The sequence below is a fragment of the Anabrus simplex genome, chromosome 2, assembly GCF_040414725.1.
Source record: "Anabrus simplex isolate iqAnaSimp1 chromosome 2, ASM4041472v1, whole genome shotgun sequence".
Classification (NCBI taxonomy): Eukaryota; Metazoa; Arthropoda; class Insecta; order Orthoptera; family Tettigoniidae; genus Anabrus; species Anabrus simplex.
In genome coordinates this window covers 321,953,666-321,974,354 of record NC_090266.1, presented here as the reverse complement: position 1 = coordinate 321,974,354, position 20,689 = coordinate 321,953,666, and the positions used below count along the sequence as shown (strand labels likewise).

Sequence of the window (20,689 nt, the reverse complement as noted above, 5' to 3'; positions counted from 1 at the left end):
TCTCTACATTGGCAGTGATTGAAGATTGTCACATGAGATGAAACACACACATGGATTATGGTCTGTCTTTCAAGCAGCGGATTAGAATAAGCTTCAATCTTCAACATTGAAGACAAGATTGAGGTTGTTCTGTTCTGTCCCATCAATCTAAGCTATTCAGTTTTCATCATTTTGGCAGTATTTTCACATTTCATGATTGTTGAAGTCTCCCACATATATCGCAGAATGTTTGTAGGTTTGAAGCACATGCTCAGGCCATGTTATCCCCGGAGGTTTATAAATATTGACCACAGTAGCGTCTCCTATCTTGGAGACAATCTCACAAATGCTGTTTTCAGTACCAGTCGACAGAAGAGATGCATTGTCTATATAAGATTGTATATAGAGGGTCTCTCATATAAACTAAGACCAAATGCATGGTGTTCGTACTCTGCACTACGGCAGCTGCCTCAGCTGAACTTTTGTCACAGCGAGTATACAATCTTTATGAAATCTTGCCTTATAAAAATATACTGGCCACGAACCTGCTACGCAGGCCTAGCAGAGGGAGAGGTGATACTCCCACGTGGCGCGTCCCAGGTGGCGGATAGGGGGTCCTAACTGGCTTGCTGGCGGACTAGAGACAAATAAAATACCAAACACACTACCCCCTGTGGGTGGGGGACGCACACGTAGAACACACCTACGGTATCCCCTGCCTGTCATAAGAGGCGACAAAAAGGGTCTACCAAGGGATGATTGAATTAGAACCATGAAACTACTTTTGATTTGTACCATCATGCAGAGAACACCATGGGTTGTGCCTGTACTTGCGAGTAGTACCACTAAATTAGGTACGAAATAGGTTTGTGATTCGTAGCAGTAAAGAGACTGGCCTGGAGGTTTCCAGTACCCGTGTGTCGTACCCTTGTGAGCAACACCACGGGTCTGGGCGTAGCCTGTGTGTAGTACCGCTATATGAGCGACACCGTTGGTCTGCGTTGCCTGTGATTGGTGCCCACTATGTGAGGAACACCACGGGAATACCGGCGCCCGTGATTAGTACACCTAGGTGAGGAGCCTCATCGGTTTGCGTTGGCTGTGAGTGGCGCCATTGTGTGGGGAACACCGTGAGTCTTCGCTACTTTTGATTAGTACCCCAACATGACAAATTCCATGGTTCTACTTTACTCGCGACATGTACCATTCTGTGGGGCCCCCTTTAGACATCAAGCATCATTGTGCTTTGTAAGTGGTCCCTTGGTCAGTAATACTATTATTTAATCTTTTTTGAGTCTGATCCACTGTTTTTTTGTTGGGTTCATGTCCATCCATCCATTCTTCATGACATTTTTTATTTTATTTTGGTCATTGGATGAATTTGTCCTTTTTGTTATTTCATTTCGTACCATTAGGGGCCCTTTAAACAACAGGCAAAGAAGAGAAAAAAGAAAATATACTGGAAGTGTCGTCCTTCCTCGGTTACTAAGGCATTGTATCTGGTAACCATATTCTGGCTGACATGAATGAGTTCTGCCACTGTAATGTTTCTGACTTAATTTGTAAGGTTTTCTTTCAGTTCCTTCAGTGTGCGAGGATTTGTTCGATACACTTTTTCTTTCACTTTACCCCACAAGTGAAAATCATGCACTTTTAGATCTGGAGAACGAGGGGGAAATAGAGCAGCACTGATCACTCTGTCTGCAAACACTTCTGAGATTGTAAGAAGGGAATGTTCTGCTGTATGAACAGGGGCTGAATCTTGTTGAAACAACCCACACAATTTTTGTTCTTCCGTTAACTGATGGAGAAACGGCATCAAAATGTCATCTTGATACCCCTCTGCATTTACTGTCATCTCGAAACAAATAGGCCCAATTATTTGTCTTGCACTAATAGCACATTAAACACCAATCTTCCTATCATAATGAGGGACTTCATAAACACATTACGATTTTCTGTACACCAATAGCGGTTTGTTAAGACTGTTCGCACGACCATTAAGATGAAACGAGATCTTTTACATACAAAAATACAGTGTTTCAGTGATAACTGTCTCACCATGTTAACAGCTGAAATTCAGATTGGCGACTGATGCTGCCAGATAGAACACGTGCATGCTGCTTGCAAGGCCAAGAACTATGCACGCACCTCCCATACTGCAGCTTACGTATCAGAGTAAAAATGCCACTTCAGCGGTCTTAGTTTATATGAGAGACCCTGTATGTTGCAATCATAGACCTTGTCATAGGTAGCACATAATAATTCAAATCAGGTATGTAGGCTCTTGAATGGAATTGGATTTCATTTTCTGCATGTGTTTCCTGGATCAAGGCTATGTCAGTGTTGTTATCGACCAGGATCTTGTGCAATATACAGCCTTTAGATCTGCTAACACCATCTATATTCAATTGATAATCTTCAGTGACCTGACTTTCTGGACACCAGGTCCTTAGAAGGATCATTTACTGACTCTCTTTCCATTGTGTATCATTCTGTATATGATATACTAGCAAGATACCCGTGCTTCGCTACGGTATTTTACTGAAATTTATAATTGAATGCTTATTGTTTTAGATATATAATCCACCGAAATTCGCGATCTGACTCGTTTTCAGCGAGAATCCACCAAAATTCCCGATCTGACTCGTTTTCTATTAGAATACGGCACGTTTCCTCCCATTATTCAATCTTTCTTCCCAGCAATCGATTTCGTACTACCCGGACTACGCTCAGGTATTCCTCCCGGTCAGCTGGGTCCGTAAATCTTTGCCATCTTTTCCTATAATCATTTTTAATATCGATAAAATCCTTCAGGAGATCCGGCCTGGTGTCATATTGGGTGCCTTGGCGGCACTGAACCCGCGGCCGGACTGCATTCTTAGTCATTACCCGTCCAGGAGCCGTTTCCAGCGCGGTCCGCACATTTGACGACGGTCCGGAACATTATTATTATTATTATTATTATTATTATTATTATTATTATTACTATTATATGTTGCTGGGATGAATGATGACAGGGAAAACCGGAGTATCCGGAGAAAAACCTGTCCCGCCTCCGTTTTGTCCAGCGCGAATGTCACATGGAGTGACCGGGATTTGAACCACGGAACCCAGCTGTGAGAGGCCGGCGCGCTGCCGCCTGAGCAACGGAGGGTACAGTAAACTCAATTGGTCTCACCTCCTTCTACACCCCACCGCCGTTAAGTTTATTTACCGCCTCCCCCCACCCAAAAAAAATAATTAAAAGAAGGCGTGTTTCTTTATGTTTAAAGGAGATTCCAAACACCAATGTTCACGTCTATTACCTTCAGTTTTAAGATATAAGTATCCCTATAAAAATAATTTACTTTTTTCACTTCATTTCACACTACTCCCCCCCCCCCCCCCTAAGTGAATTTTCCCGCAAAAAAAATACTTGTTTCTTTAATAGTAAAGGATCTTCTAAATACCAATTATCACGACTCTAACTTCTTCAACTTTTGATTTATGTGTCCTCATGAAAGGATTTCAACTCCTTTACACTCCCGCCCCCCAAGATGATTCCCCCCCCCCCAACGCGTTTTTCTTTGTTTTTAAAGGAAATCCAAATACGAATTTTCACATCTGTAACAACTTTAGTTTTTATTAGATGTATGTATTCTCATACAATTAAGTCAATTATTTTTTGAATTCTTTCACCCCCCTCCCCTCCATAATGGATTTTCCAAGAATACGTGTTTCTTTACTTTTAAAGCAGATTGCAAATATCAAATTTCACGTCTGTAACATCTTCATTTTTGAGATATCAGTAGCCTAATTAAAAGAATTCAACACCATTTTTAGAAACCTTTTCACCCCCCCCCCCTCCAGCCAAGTGGTATTTCCGAAAACTAAAAATACACGTTTCTTTATGTTTAATAGAGATAAAATATCCATTTTTCACTTCTGTAACATGTTACGTTTTTTTAGACATACTGTAAAAATTCTCATTTTAAAATTTCACCCCTTATGAGTTCCCCTTAAAAGGAGTTTCCAAAAACAAATCACCTATGTTTCTTTACATTTACATGAGATTCCAAAGACCCACTTTTTACGTCTGTAACATTTTACGTTTCCAAGATATTCTGGAGATATAGTCTTTCAAAAAATTCACCCCAGTTTGTCACTTCTGTTTAAACGCCACTAATTGGATTTTCCAAAAACTAAAAATACGTGTTTCTTTGCTTTTAAAGAAATTTTCAGTTCTGTAATATCTTCCGTTTCTGAGATATATGTATCATCATTAAAGGCATTCAGCCCATTTTTCACCCTTTTACACCCCTCCTATTGGGATTTACAGGAAACAAAAAAATACGTGTTCCTTTATTTTTAGAGGAGATTCTAACTACCAATTTTTACATCTGTAAATTTAAAGTTTTAAGATGTAGACACTAATTTTAAAAAATTCACGCCCCCTTTTCACCCACCAATAGTGGATTTTCCAAAAACGAAAAAATACGTGTTTCTTTACTTTTAAAGTAGACCCCAAATACCAATTATCAGGTCTGTAATATCTTCAGTTTCTGAAATATAAGTAGCCTCATTAAAGGCATTCAACCCTTTCTTCACCCCTTTTCACCCCTCCTATTGCGATTTTCCGAAAACAAAAAAAAATACGTGTTTCTTTATTTTTAATGAAGATTCTAAATACCATTTTTTACATCTGCAAACTTTAAAATTTTGGTGATATAGATTCACTCATTTTAAAAATTCACCCCCTTTTCACCCTCGTATTAATTGGATTTTCCAAAAACAAAAAAATATGTGTTTCTTTATTTTTAAAAGAGATCAAAAGTACCAATTTTCAGGTCTGTAATATCTTCAGTTTCTGAGATATAAGTACTGGTATCCTGATTAAAGGCATTCAACCCATTTCCCCCAATTTTTTACCCTTTTTCACCCCTCCTATTGGTATTTTCTGAAAACAAAAAAATACGTGTTTCCTTATTTTTAAAGAAGATTCTAAATACCAATTTTTACATCTGTAAACTTTTAAAGTTTTGAGATATAGATACACTCATTTTAAAATTTCACCCCCCTTTTCACCCCCTTAGTGAAGGAATATCCAAAAAACCCCTCTCTTAGCGAGCACCTACATCATAATATGAATATATCCCCAAAATTTCATTTCTTTACGTCCAGTAGTTTTTGCTCTGCGATCATGAATCAGTCAGTCAGTCAGTCAGTCAGTGAGGACAAGTTATTTTATATATATAGATTATGATATGATATGAAAGGAGATTGAGAGGATTATCTGGCAGCCAATGTTGTTCTGCCAGCGCTACCCATGATACGTGTAGGGTTATTTCAGGTTATACCTATGAACATTGAGAGAAGATGGGGCTGTTTTATTAGGACTTCAAGAATAATAACAAATTTGTTGGGACTAGTTCTGAAGAAGATATTTGCCTCAAGATTATCAATAGTTTCGCTTTTCTGGGTTCTAGCATTGCTTATTGGCAGCATAATTACATAGGAAGTCTTAACATTTTTGTCTTCTTGTAATTATCAAAGTTTCCTGTGTACATTCCATCTTTGAACTCAGCATTAAATACATATTATTATTATTATTATTATTATTATTATTATTTATTTTCCACCAATTGTAGGTACAATTTATGGATGGTGAATGGAGAAAGGGCATAGCCCCACATACACGAAAGTGCCCCCATCACCACTTAAAATTACAATATTCAAATATACAGTTACATTCTACATAGTGTGCTTATATACAGTTACCGTATTTACAGGCATATTTACATACTACTCACAAGACATGGTCAACATTCAAGTAATTCCACACACACACACACACACACACACACACACACACACACACACACTCACACACACTCTCTCTCTCTCTCTCTCTCTCTCTCTCTCTCTCTCTCTCTCTCATCCCCACAGATACTTTAGCTAGGCCGGCTCACTCATACCCACATACAGTACAGTCTCACTCACTCGGGATCACATAAACTTTCATCCGTCCTCTCACTCATACTGAAAATTCACACAGTAGAAAAATTATATTATGTACGGAAGGTTTCATTATATATACATCCTTTTTACCTCTTTACAAAGTTTTTCTGGAGGTAGTTCTTTCATCTGTGGTGGAAGTTCATTCCACGGCCGAGCAGAACAATTAAAGAAGCCACTTTGATATGATACTGTTCTTGCAAAAGGAGGGAAAAGGAACACACCTCGACTTCTTTAAGCGGAACGATAGTTCAGCTGTAAGCGGTTGAAAGGGTTTATATGAATGTTACCTGCGAGGGATTTTCTTAGGAAAGCAATATCTATTTGTTTGCAGAGGGATGTTATGGAGGGCAGTGACCTGGCTGTATTTAAATGACCGTGTTGAGTAATTAGTCGTTCTGCTCGGCGTTGAACACTCTCTAGTTTCGTAGTAGCGTGCCAGGAAGGAAGCCCGTACAACAGTATTGGCCGTACTAATGACAAATAGGCTGTCTGAACTGCTTTCTTCCTGGCTCCCAGTAGAGATCTGCGGATGAATCCCAGGACTCTGTATGCTTTGCACCGTATTTCCTCTACATGCTTGTTCCATTTTAAATTGCTGCAAATGTGAATGCCAAGCAATTTTATTGAGGTGCAGGGCATCAAGTTTTTACCACATAGTGAAATTTGGTGTTGTAACTGTGATCTTGCTCTCGTTAAGCGTATATATTTACATTTCTGTACATTTATAGTCATTCTATTTATTTGGCACCACAGAGCCACATTATCCAGATCTGACTGTAGCTTATTTACGTCGTTCTCATTGCATATGGCTCTGTAAATGATTGTGTCATCAGCACACATAGAAGACGATACACAACCTGGCAGATCCAGCGTAAATATCGTGTACAGGAGCGGTCCTATCACACTACCTTGAATCACGCCCGAGGTGACTAAAGTTTGTTCTGACCTGGCCCCACTGAACACAACGCTCCGCGTCCGACCTACCAGGAATGATCGAAACCATGCCAGCAGTTTGCCTTGAATGCCATACTTGTTAAGTTTTAACAACAGTCGTTGATGAGGTACCTGATCAAAGGCCTTACTCCAGTCGAGAGTTACGCAATCCACTTGGGATATATTAGACTGGTCCAGGGAATGTTGCCACTCATCAATTACTGTTGTTAAAAGTATAGTACAGGATTTTTCAGGGAGAAATCCATGTTGGTTATTATTCAACAGGTTCCTCTCATTCAGAAAATCCAGCACATGTTTAACAATTAGGCGTTCCATGCATTTACATAAACCAGATGTAATTGAGACTGGGTGATAGTTGTCTACATTTTCCCTGTCACCGTCTTTGAATACTGGAACGACATTTGCTTTCTTCCATTCTTCTGGCACAGTCCCACTATTCACTGAAATGTTAAATATTGCACAAAGAGAAGGTGCTAATGCTTCTGCACAGCGATGGAGAATTCTGGTCGGCACGTTATCTGGGCCGCTCGCAGCATGAGGTCTAGCTCTCCGAAGACTTGTTGCGACCTCGTTAGCAGTGAAGTACAAGCTAGTTAGGGGTGGAAACAGAGGGGTTGTCCTTGTAGTGAACATGTCTTCATCCTTGTCAGCCGTGGTGAAGTTATTTTTAAATTTACTGTTAAACGTGTCTGCTGTTTCTTGGGGAGAGGAAACTGATAGTCCGTTGTACTTGAAAACGGATGGAGCACTGTTGCCGCTTTTGTTTCTGATGAAAGCCCATAGCGCTTTACTATTGGAACTAAGGCTGTGGATATATGAACTGTAGGCATCACGGATTAATGATTTGAGTTTGTTCCTAGCCAGTCTGTACTCCTCCCACCTACTGTCAGTTGGGTTTTCCTTCCATTTCCTTTATAAACAGTTTCTCTTTCGAATACCCGATGTTATCTCTTTAGTGATCCATGGAGTTTTTTGCTTATTAGAGATGGAAACTTTCGGCACAACTTGATCGACACATTCCAAAAATACTTTTTTTCCAGTTTTCCCAGATCTCGTTGATATTTATATCGCTGGTGAAGGTCGTGAGGGGAATAGGAAGATTTTTTGATAGAAGAAAGGAAAGATCGTTCCAGTTAGTGCGGGAAAAATTATATAATGTTCTGGAATGGAGTTTTGGGGAGGGTTTTCTGTAGGTCAAAGTTGTAATTATAGCTTGGTGATCACAAAATCCTGGTATTACGTCCAGGGACTGGACTGATGATGGAGAGTTAGCAAGGAACAGGTCTAGTGTGGAACGGGAATTTTGAGTAATACGAGTCGCTTCGAACACTAACTGATGGAGAAAAAATGTTGTAGAAGGTGGAGAGAAAACTATTTGCAAGAGGATTGTTTGGTACTGGGGCGGCATTTCTAGACCAAGTAATTTCTAGATTGAAGTCACCGCCAATATAAATTGCGCCATAATTATTCTGCACTTGTTGAACACGCCCCAGAGAGGAGAGCAATGCATCGTTCATTGTTTGCGAGGACTTCGGTGTACGATACACTGATCCGATTAGGAATTTATTATTACCGCACGTATTTTCCACCCACACGGCTTCAGCTGTTGTCTCCAACTCGGGACGTCTAGTTGGATTACACTCTGGTTTTGCAGCAATAAGTACTCTGCCTCCTGTGGTTAGGGTCTGGTCCTTACGGAACAAGACAAAAGAATCTGACAGCACTTCTGAGTCATTGTGTCTGAAAGCCACGTTTCACTGATACACACAATAGAGGGATCTAGGCTTGAGAGCGAAGCGAGAGTATATTCTTTTCTACGTGGACATAAAATGCTGTGTGCGTTAAACGCAAAGAGAGTTAGGTTATTATTTACATATTTACAGTTGTAGCTATTTACAGAGTCACTGGTAATGTCACTGGCATTGGAAAAGAAAGAGTTCGTTAGTGGCGGCATTTTGCATTACCAGCAAGTCCACGTTCTTCCCCCCTTCTTTAATTTCCTGTATTCTGATGTAGAAATTTGTGCACATGTCCTGAGACTACTTGATGGAGAACTGTTACAGTTCACAAATAGTTGGTTACGACGCCCACTGCTTTCACACACTGTACAATGCTGGGGTCCAGGGTTCAATTCAATGTCTCCAATTAATGAGAGAGTTAGGCACCACAGTGGCCGCCCAGCGATCGGAAGTCTGACAACTCTGCCTTCCCCATCACGATGCGGCCGCCCTACTGCCAGCAGCCCGAGACTTTCACTGCCACACCAAGTGAGACACTTAAGAGAACATTTCACACTTACCAACAGTTTTTCCAGTACGTGAATCTTCTTCTAATCACCACAAGACTTATCCGAATACACTGTTACACTTTTCGCGTAGGTCACGGCACTTTTTACCAACAATACTATAATTGTTTCTTATTTGCTGGAATGTAACTTAAAATTTTTTAATCTGTCAAAAATACTAGTTAAAACATATATAACACTATAACATACCTGTAAAGACATATCAGAAATAAAATAATTGTATTCATCTGACTCTCTATACAGCTGACCTCAAGGATCCAGAATAGCTACAGAATTATTACAAATGTAATAAAAATCATGATATAATACCACCATATCAGTTCTGAACATCATTACATACATCCTCACCGGGCGAGTTGGCCGTGCGCGTAGAGGCACGCGGCTGTGAGCTTGCATCCGGGAGATAGTAGGTTCGAATCCCACTATCGGCAGCCCTGAAAATGGTTTTCCGTGGTTTCCCATTTTCACACCAGGCAAATGCTGGGGCTGTACTTTAATTAAGGCCACGGCCGCTTCCTTCCAACTCCTAGGCCTTTCCTGTCCCATCGTCGCCATAAGACCTATCTGTGTCGGTGCGACGTAAAGCCCCTAGCAAAAAAATAAACAAAAAAAAACAACAAAAAACAAAAACCTAGCATACATCCTCATACAGGTATGTTACAGTGTTATGTCTTTTAACTAGTGTTTTTGACAGACTGAGAAGGTTTTAAGTTACAATAACTAAGTCGGCACCGAGAGTATGGTTTCCTTCTCTTTAAAAAAGTCCCAACATCTGGAACAACAATTACACTAGAGTCCCGTTAATCTGAACCCCTTTAATCCAAAAGTCTGGTTAATCCGAACTAAAATATTGCAATTTTTTTAAAAATTCCTTGTTGAAATGAAAGAACATCTTATAGAATGAAGATTTACTTGCATTTTATAAGTCATATTTTACTAGAATAACTTAATGTAAACATAATTACACATCATAAAGCATCAATCACTGGTCGTTTATATTTAAAAAGCCTGTTAGTTTCTTTTGCCATAGTGATTGGAACCTGCTAGAAGATGCAGTGTTAAACCAGCGTCTCATAAACATCACATCAGTGGGCATAGCAGCGGAGTGTTGCTCGACGTAGTGTACAGCAAGTTCTAAGGCATCCGCGGCATCTGAAAGTGACACTAGTACTTCGTTGTGGTCTTCTTCGTTGTCACTCTGTTCTGGCAGGTTCGATCCTGGCTTGGTCCGGTGGTATTTGAAGGTATTTGAAGGTGATTAAATACGTCAGCCTCGTGTAAGTAGATTTATTGGCACGTAAAAGGACTCCTGCGGGAGAAAATCCCGGCACCTACGCGTCTCCGGAAACCGTAAAAGTAGTTGGTGGGACGTAAAAACAATAACATTATTATTAGAAAATATTTTCCGGTTAATCCAAAAATTTCGCAATCTGATCAGACTCCGGTCCCAATTAGTTCGGATTAACGAGACTCTACTGTATCTTTAAGGACTTCTAGTTACGTCATTTGAATTAAATTTCTGATACATAATACAAGACATCTGATCGCCTAATTTGCAGTTATACAGTTCGGTTCATGTAATATACAGACAAATTATATCACAGACTGTTTTCTGCTACGTTCCTTTCTGTCATTTTGGACCAGTTTTAAGTTGAAAATATACACAAGCATACTTCAGTATGTTCTGTTTAAAACTTGGCTGATGGCTGGTGCCAAAGGTACTGTTCCTGCCTTGATCAAACATTTTTTGCCACAAGTTTGAACTTGGGAACCGTTTCATAATGGGTGGTATCACAGAGTTGAGGAGCTCGGTGACCATCCCTTAAAGTCGTGCCTAAAAATATAAATTCATGTTATTAGCAATGACTTGATAGGTTTTTAGAATGTATTTGCATTTATGTTAAACATATACTTTGTTCCTTAGCACTCTGTAATGTAGGGAAAATATTGTCCGATAATAAATCGGAATTGATTTGCCAAATTAGTTTCCAAGTGCAGATAAATTTTTCTTCAACTTCTGTAATATTTTAACCAGTATTTTTCCATGTATTGTACATGGGTAAAAATAAGTTTTGTTGATAATATTTGATTTTATGGAATGAATTAGTCTTGGAAAGCTACTTATTTTCCAAGTTCCAGTAAGAATATATTCATCAGGTTGAAAGTTATAATTTATTTCTTATGCTGTGAAAACTGTTAGCAGTTAATATTTAGCTTCTTATCTAGACATAAGGCCTTGACTTGTTTTCTGTGAAAGCGACTCCCAAGTGACAATGCTTCTTAATTGGATTCTTGATGGTTATTTTGAGTAGTGCTGTTGCCCCATTGAAAAATCTTCGTCTGTCTAACCATTTCTCTGAATTTTGGATTTTGTTTTTCCACCCTTGCACTACAAAATTGATAAAATATGTCAAATCATTGGGAAGGAAACTAGGCAAATTCAGTGATATATCATTTCTTGTGGAATTAATGTACTTTAACTGAAAAATCATCAAAGTTTTTAAAGAACAGTATTATCTCAACTGAATAAAACTAACTAATTAATCATTCTTTCTTATATAAGATTACTGTGAAGGAGGGCGCATGAAAAATCTAACACATATTTGGAAATATGGAGGAATTGTGCTATAATTATTCATGAACATAATCTTCATGTAAACTGTCCCACTTCTTGGCACTTCTTTTGACAGATAGTGCACAGATTTGTAACTAAAACTAAGTCTTATTTGTTAGTTTGTAGAATTTGTAATTTAAAGTAATACTTTTCAAACTGCAGGTGGAAGAGAGACTGGGCAATTTGCTACTACTGACAGGCTGGGAAAGGCGTTTTTCTGGAGGTATGTCTGCTGCCCATACTTTCATATCTCCTTCCCGAAAATGACACGCTGCTCAGCTTAATATCTTTCGATTGCTATCTTGACTCTGATTTGAGGTGTTAGTGCAGAAGTAGGATTTTATGTTCATATACGTGGACATATCTAGAGACATGGCATGTTTTATTAACATTATTGCAAACAGTGAAGAAGAGACCGTTAAATCTTGTCACTTCGATTATTCATGCTGCATGCCTTGCTAATGCTTCTCTCTGGAATATGTGACTACAGAATGTTTGTACAGTTGAAGAAATTATATGATGCATTATATTTCAAGTTACTTTGATTGTCATGAGAGAGAGCGTTGTATGAAATAATTATTGATGTTAATACCTGAATACACTGTTTGTATGAAGATAGGTTGATTTTGTTCTCTGGGGCAGCAGTGTAGTAATGTAGCCCTTATGAGCTCATGTTATACTTTGTGAATGTTGATTAGCTGCAGATGTAATTATGATCATCTGGATTATGGCAGCTAGATTTCAGTTAGTTTTTTCTTCTACAGGTTTTAAGTCATAATATAGTTATAATGTTTGGTTTTTTTAATTGTGATCAGTGATTAGCAGAAATGGAAACTGCGTTTATGTTGTTAGTATTATCATTTTTTATGCTAGCAGTATTTGTGTGATAAATATGACTGGGACACCAAATATTCAATTGCTTATGTTCCAATGTTTATTACTTTCATGAAAGTAATTGTCATTGAAGATATTCTTATCGTTGAAGAATAATTGCTCTGTTTGAATTTAAGTGGTCTGAATTAATAGTACATTTTCTGGTCAGTACTCGGATAAAACTGAACAGTAAAATTCAGCATTCAATGTTTTGTAAAAGACTTAATATGATTTTGTCTTCATTAAAGAATTTATCATCATGTGTTTCATTTGTTTCTCGTATACAGTTGTAATCTGGCCATTTTATACTAAAATGGCATAGTGCATAGTTTCATTTCAGATGTTCCACTGTAGTAAAGTTCTGTGATGGATCAGTCATATTGGCCTCCTGTGTGTTGTATGCAAATACACTAAACATAACTAATTTTTCTCTGTGGGATCTTTTTTTCATGCTATTCAGGCAAGCTTCTCATTCAAAGGAATCTTGGAGTATGTAGGATGTAGCCTCTTGAATCACTGTTTTTTGATGAACTATTGTGAGCTGTGGATTCATTCTCATTGTTCATCTACAGGTATTAACTGATGAGTGATAAAAGCTCAGGTAGGAAAACATATTAGGAACAGACTTGTAAGGAGTCATATGGGAAGGAGCAACTTGCCAGATACAAATACTGATGGAACTATTGTTCAGATATAAAATAATAATACCGTATTGATCCACCTTTGGTATAGGCAGTAACGAAAAGCCTGTATGTGCTATCAACCCTGTTTTCACCTCAGATGTTACTTCCTTTCCATTACTTCCATTAACTCTTGTGAATATAATTTGAAAGTAATATATTTTTTGAAATGTATTATTTAACTTTGTTTAAACAAAAGTAGACCTTAGTGAGTTCAACACCTGCCATAGCTCTGCTCAGGCAGTGCTTTTGACCTTTGTTAATTAAAGTTGAAATTCTACATTTTAAAAAAGTAAAAAAATTGTAAGTGTATAGTTTATATTTAATATGGAATATAGAAAAGAAAAAGAAAATATCAGTACACTGCACAGAAGGGAAGTGTAAGAAATTGAGATGTAACATAGTCCCTCTCATGGTTCACCTGGAATTGTATTCTTGGAGTACCGAGCGAGTTGGCCGTGCGGTTAGGGTCATACTGCTGTGAGCTTACATTAATTTATTGTGGGAGATTGTGGGATTGAATCCCACCATTGGTAGCCCTGAGATAGTATTCTGTGGTTTCCCATTTTCATACCAATACCTTAAATAAGGCCACAACTGCTACCTTCTTTGAAGTATTGTACAGAAAGGAATTGAATTAAGTAATTTAATAGATATATATTTACCAGATGTTGTTAAAGGGTTGTTAAAGGAGTTGAATCAAAGCTGAGAAGTGAAATTATGGATGCAAAAGTCTTCTCACAGAACTGGAGTGTTCGTCATACAGACGGGGTTGGAATGGTAGGAGCGGGGAGTATTCATACTGGTGAATGAATAATTTGTAAGCTATGAAAATGCCTAGGTATAAGGCTCATATCTAAAGATAGTAGGCAACTTGATGTTTTTGAGGTGGTGCTGATGCTGAGAAGGATTTTTTTTGATAATCAGGTATGTAGGGAATTACACAGAGGGGCCGATGACCTTCGAAGTTGGGCCCCTTAAAACAACAAACATCATCATCATCATCATCATCATCGAATTACACAGAAAGAAGCATTATAGTAGGTGACCTCAATTCACCAAATGTCAGTTGGGAAGGTAATGCGAATGACAAAAAGCTTGATCAGCAAATGGTAAAAAGTTAATCTAGCAAGGACAGCTGAATCAGAAAGTGACGGAACCAATTAGTGGGAAAAGTTTGACATGGTGCTGATAAAACCAGATGAGTTCTATAGAGAAACTGAATTGATGGATGGTGTAAGTGATCACAAAGTTGTTTTTGTTTTAGTTAAGAATTTATGCAATAGAAAGAATGTTTGTAAATGTAGGACTGTTACGTAATACCATGCGGATGATAAAAAATGTAGGGGGGGGGGGGGTTAAACCGTAATATTATGATCGACAAATTATAATTATAAAGGTAAACCGCCTATGGTATGGGTTTAGAGCAGTTGTTGAGGAATGTGAAAATAGATGTGTACCTTTAAAGGTGGTAAAGAATGGGAAAGACTCTGTAGGTCAGGGATGGCGAACCTTTTCCAACTAGTGTGCCATTTTCAGTCTGGTTTATTATTCTCAACTGTTGACTGTGCCACATGTTATTTCCCTTAAAGGAATGGGTACAACCTACAACACACCCTCCCCCCCATCGCGGCTTCCTTTCCAAATTCCAAATTATGTTTCATAATATGTTATTTATTTATTTATATTTATTTATTTATTTATTTATTTATTTATTCATTCATTCATTTATTTATTAGACATATATCTTGTAAATACAGTTTATTGCATGCTGTGTGGTCGTATTTTGCAAATACTAAAAAAAAAAAATACATTTTTGAATATGTAAGTTTTGAAAATACCTATTATTACTTGCAAATAAATCAGTAATAAGCTCCCATCATAACACACTTCGTTATTAATATTATTACCAGGCGAGTTGGCTACGCGGTTAGGGGCACGCAGCTGTGAGCTTGCGTCCGGGAGATAGTGGATTCGAGCCCGACTGTAGGCAGCCCTGAAGAATGTTTTCCACGGTTTCCTATTTTCACACCAGGCAAATGTCGGGACTGTATCTCATTTAAGGCCACGGCAGTTTCCTGCCCACTCCTAGGCCTTTCCTATCCCATCGTCATCATAAGATATGTGTCGGTGCGACGCAAAACAAATTGTAAAAAGATAAATATTATTAGATATAAAAATCAAAATAAGCCTCCCTGTATCAGGCGGCAGCGCACCGGCCTCTCACCGCTGGGTTCACTCCATGTGTGATTTGTGCTGGACAAAGTCAAGGTGGGACAGGTTTTTCTCCGGATACTCCGGTTTTCCCTGTCGTCTTTCATTCCAATAACACTCTCCAATATCATTTCATTTCATTTCATCTGTCAGTCATTAATCATTGCCCCAGAGGAGTGCAACAGGCTTCGGCAGCCAGCACAATTCTTATCCTCGCCGCTAGAGGGGGGCTTCATTCATTCCATTCCTGACCAGGTCAAATGACTGGAAACAGGCTGTGGATTTTCATTTTCACAAAAAATCAAAAATACTACTGTTGCCAATGGACTTCACTTCCTTCATTAGCTTAATTATCTTTCCATGTTGTCATAGTTCGTATGCTCAACAATTTAACTAATTTCTACCTCATCACATTTCTGCAAGGAAATCAGAAAAAACAGCTGTCCTTGCTTGTAAGGTCACATCCATGTATTCATCAAAATATTACTGCATACATCTTGGAGTTAATCCAAATTAGCTTTCAATTACTCTGAGACTTCTTCACTCATTTTTATTATTCTATCCCTGGCAGCAGTTTAGCTGGCTGGCATTCCTTTCATTCTGTTAATTATTTGATTATTAGGGAAGTTTTCAAATAATGTGTCGGACACCAATAAGGAAGTTTATTTCAAGAACTCACTGTCAGAAAACATTCATTTCCATGTTGACGTTTAACCAAATGTAGAGTTTGAGGGATGTTCCACCATTCAACACATTACAACAATTTATTCAATTATAAGAAGACCAGTTTCGACTCCACGGAGTCATCATCAGTTCTTGGTGAAAATTAAATTAAGGGGAAACTGATAACAATCATCATAATGAAAAATCCATGCACCTATAGGTGGTTGCTTGGAAATACATCATTGAGTTGATAGATATTACCTAGAAATGTAACATACACTTGGCAAGGAGAACTTGGAGCTTAGAAAGTTCCGAGTTCTGGCTCTAACAGTCATGTGTTCATAGAACATGGAACACTGGAATTACATGTACTGGATTGAAAATATATACAAAACACAATAAGGACACTTATAATGGTGTGGAAAACTTGGTTCTCTAAGAGCATTCTTGGGTTTGACAGTCCTGTTTCTGTCTGAAAAAGATTGGATGAAATACACACAATGAAGCAAAATGTATAAAGACATAGATCTAGTCTAAACTGTCGCGCGTTCATGTACACGGAACACTTGTATTGTTTGATAACACACTCGTTCAAATGAAAACACTTATAACCATATGAAATATTGGCGTTACAAGAACGTTTATGGGTTTGACTGTCCTGCTTCCCCTGACTAAACTAGTGAAATAAATATACATTGAATGTTAAAGATAAACTACTTGGTATTTAAAGTTCTGGTTTCTGGTTTCAAAAATTGTCATGTGTTCCTGGAACGCAGAATAGAACTGCTGGTCCTGCTTCTGTCCACTGGAAACTAATGCATTAACGCAGTTGAAATTAATTGATTGATTGATTAATTGATTGAAGTTGATTCTGCTTGATTGTGACAAGACTGCTCGACAAGTCTATGCCAAGTTGTGTAAACATACAATGATATTTTACTCAGATCCAAGAATATTAAAGCGCCAAGTGTTTCGCATTGGTGTATAAACTTTCAATCAATTAATTTCAAATGCGTTAATACATTAGTTTCCAGTAGACTGAAGCAGGACCAGCAGTTCTATTCTGTGTTCCACGAACAAATGACAATTTTTGAAACCAGAAACCAGAACTTTAAATACCAAGTAGTTTATCTTTAACATTCAATGTATATTTATTTCACTAGTTTAGTCAGGGGAAGCAGGGCAGTCAAACCCATAAACGTTCTTGTAATGCCAATATTTCATATGGTTATAAGTGTTTTCATTTGAACGAGTGTGTTATCAAACAATACAAGTGTTCTCAAGTGTTCCATGTACATGAACGCGCGACAGTTTAGACTAGATCTATGTCTATACATTTTGCTTCATTGAGTGTATTTCATCCAATCTTTTTCAGACAGAAACAGGACTGTCAAATCCAAGAATGCTCTTAAAGAGCCAAGTTTTCCGCACCATTATAAGTGTCCTTATTGTGTTTTGTATATATTTTCAATCCAGTACATGTAATTCCAGTGTTCTGTGTTCTATGAACACAAGACTGTTAGAGCCAGAATTGGGAACTTTCTAAGCTCCAAGTTCTCCTTGCCAAGTGTGTGTTACATTTCTAGGTAATACAGTCAATCCTCCCTTCTGCGGACACCGTCGGTTCCGAGGAAAAATGTCCGTTACGAGAGGTGTCCGCTAAAACAAGTTTGTGAAAATCGAACATTTTAATGGCAAAGAACATCCACCTTAAATATAAGCATACAGCATACATATCTTTATTTTTATTATTCTAAGTAATTTCTGTGTTAGTATTTTATGGAGAGTTATTGTAAGTGATTTTACATCATTTACAAACATTACAGCTTCGTGAAGTAATCCATTGTTATTCATGGTTAACAGACAAATGAAATGCTACGGTATTTCTGTCTCACTAATTAGTGCCTGTACTGTCTTTTCCTTCTCAAGTTGACTACCTGAGCTCGACCTTATCAGCGACAATGCGAGTTATGAATAGAATGATGCAAGAAGGGAAGAAAATCCCCAGGTAAGTTGTGAGTCAGCATTCTCTGGCAGCATTTCTGGGCAATTAGAATTCTTGGAATAGGTCTGTACACCACTAGGTAGAACTGCTTTCCGATGTACCTCCTCTCCCCTTGCTCGCGAAATAGTACAAACATTCAAAAGGTATTTCCTTATGTCTGAAGAATGGTTTTAAAAGAAAGGATAACATGTGGTCCGGCGTAATAAAGCGTCTGGCAACGTGTGAAGTGTCCGCTTACGTCAAGTGGACGGGACAAATTACGATGTCCGCTGTCCGGAGTTCGAGGTGTCCGCTAAAATGAGGCCAATTTAACATTTGTCTTATGTAAAATAAAATCGGTTCCGAGGATAATTGTCCATATAGGGAGGTGTCTGCTGAATAAGGGTGTCCGTTAGGGCAGATTCGAGTGTATCTATCAACTCAATGATGTATTTCTAAGCAACCACCTATAGGTGCATGGATTTTTCATTATGATGATTGTTATCAGTTTCCCCTTAATTTAATTTTCATTAAGAACTGATAATGACTCCATGGAGTCAAAATTGGTCTTCTTATAATTGAATAAATTGTTGTAATGTGTTGAATCATGGAACATATCTCAAACTCTACATTTAGAAAACAATTTCTCATGCATGCTGCACTGTGCAGTGAGACAGATGGAAACAGATGAACTGATAGTATTCCTTGGCCAGAAAGATGATACAAAAGAACTAGTTTCTTTTGGTGTAATGTTCTATATTTTGTGACACAAACCCTCTTCTTTCTCCATTTGGCATGGAACAAACATTTGAGTGATTAGTCTTGAAATGGCGCTTTACATTAAATGTGAGGTATACAACTGTGTTCGAACACAGGCAACACATCTTTCTATCAGTCCGAATTCCCTTGTCCACTGTTCTTGAACTTGCTTTTTGTGTGGTATCATGTGAAGCAGCTGCCCTTGTGCAGAGGAACTAGACAAGCCACACAGGTACATTTTGTGTCCTTGCATTCCTTGTGTGCAGCAAATACTCTGCAGGGCTTCTGAGGGTACTTTTTCTTCTATCACTGGGAGAGTTGGCCGTGTGGTTAGGGGTACGCAGCTGTGAGCTTGCATTCGGGAGATAGTGGGTTCGAACCCCACTACCGGCAGCCCTGAAGATGGTTTTCCATGGTTTCACATTTTCAAATCAGGCAGTTACGTGAATCTGTGCTCGTCAGTGTGGCATTTCACCAGGATTGCAGAATAAATGCATCCTGTCGAGCCGACTCGTACTTAAGATAACTTTTACATACAAAAATAACTGTCTCACGATGTTAACAGCTGAGATTCAGACTGTCAACTGCTAGGTCAAACACGTGCAAGCTGATTGCAAGGTCAAAAAACTATGTGCGCACGTCCCGCACTGCTGCTCAGGTCTCGGAGAGAAAAAACGCCGCTGGTCGGTCTGGGTTTACGTGAGAGATCCTGTATATTGGATGCTGGAGGTCAAATGGACTTTATCGCTGTTGACCATTCCAGGCTTTTGGTAGGGTAGATAAGTGAGACGGCTGACAAAAATGAGGGCTATTGGACTACACAGATGTGTAGTTGAATGGGTGGCCAAATTTCTAGAAAATAGAACTCAAAGCGTTAGATTAGGTGAAGTTAAAGTTGAAATTCAAGAGACAAATAGGGGCAAAGATTCATTTACAGGAAGAGGAATTATTTATTTGAATGATGTACCAAGGGAAATGTTCAGTAAATTTCCAAGTTCTTCCAAATAATTTAAGAAAGGACTATGCAAACAATTACTGTAAAAGGGTCTGCTACCTGGGCAACAGCCTTAAATGGCGATCAGTGATGACTGACTGACTGACTTCTAGCCTCCAAATCAATACATCATATATTCCGTCATTAGACGGAGTAAACAAGATCAGACATGTTTCGGCTCGTTTGAGCCATCTTCAGTGAAAAAAATTAGGGGGGTTGGAATAATTTACATAATATGAGTTGAAAAAATGCTAAAAAACATAATGAAAGCGCAAATGAAAAAACAAACAAAAGAGAGCCTATACGGAAACAAAATTAGCACAAATATACAATATTTACATCAATATGCAGAGCAAAAAACAACTTATTGTGACAAAATTCAGTGAAACAGGTGTTAATTTGAAATAATAATAGATACTAAAAACTGCGTTAACCTAAGAAACAAGGGAATGAGAAAACAAATGATGTAGATGGAAATGAATGATAGTAGCACATGGTGAGGTTGTTTATAAAAATCACAAAACAGTTTGAAATCGCTGTCAAAATCATCTTAGTGGAAATCCATCTCATCAAACTGGTCAGGAGGAGAGCGGGAGCAAACATTTTGAGGGAAACCAAGCCTGAATTAACCTGCAGGCGAAAAGCCTGTGATAAGGAGAAAAAACACCAT

At 38.3% G+C, this 20,689-nt stretch overlaps 1 protein-coding gene across 4 annotated transcripts in view; it reads left to right on the top strand.

The window, feature by feature from the left end:
- LOC136862802 (ankyrin repeat domain-containing protein 13C) overlaps positions 1-20,689 on the top strand; it is a 448,136-nt gene that overhangs the window by 174,534 nt on the left and 252,913 nt on the right. Inside the window, exon 3 of one of the 4 annotated variants that reach the window (XM_067139061.2) lies at positions 12,015-12,075. The exons of the other annotated variants lie outside the window; for them this stretch is intronic. Within the exon in view, the coding sequence (XP_066995162.1) occupies positions 12,015-12,075 (61 nt within the window). The remainder of the gene's footprint in view (positions 1-12,014; positions 12,076-20,689) is intronic. 4 annotated transcript variants of the gene reach the window in all.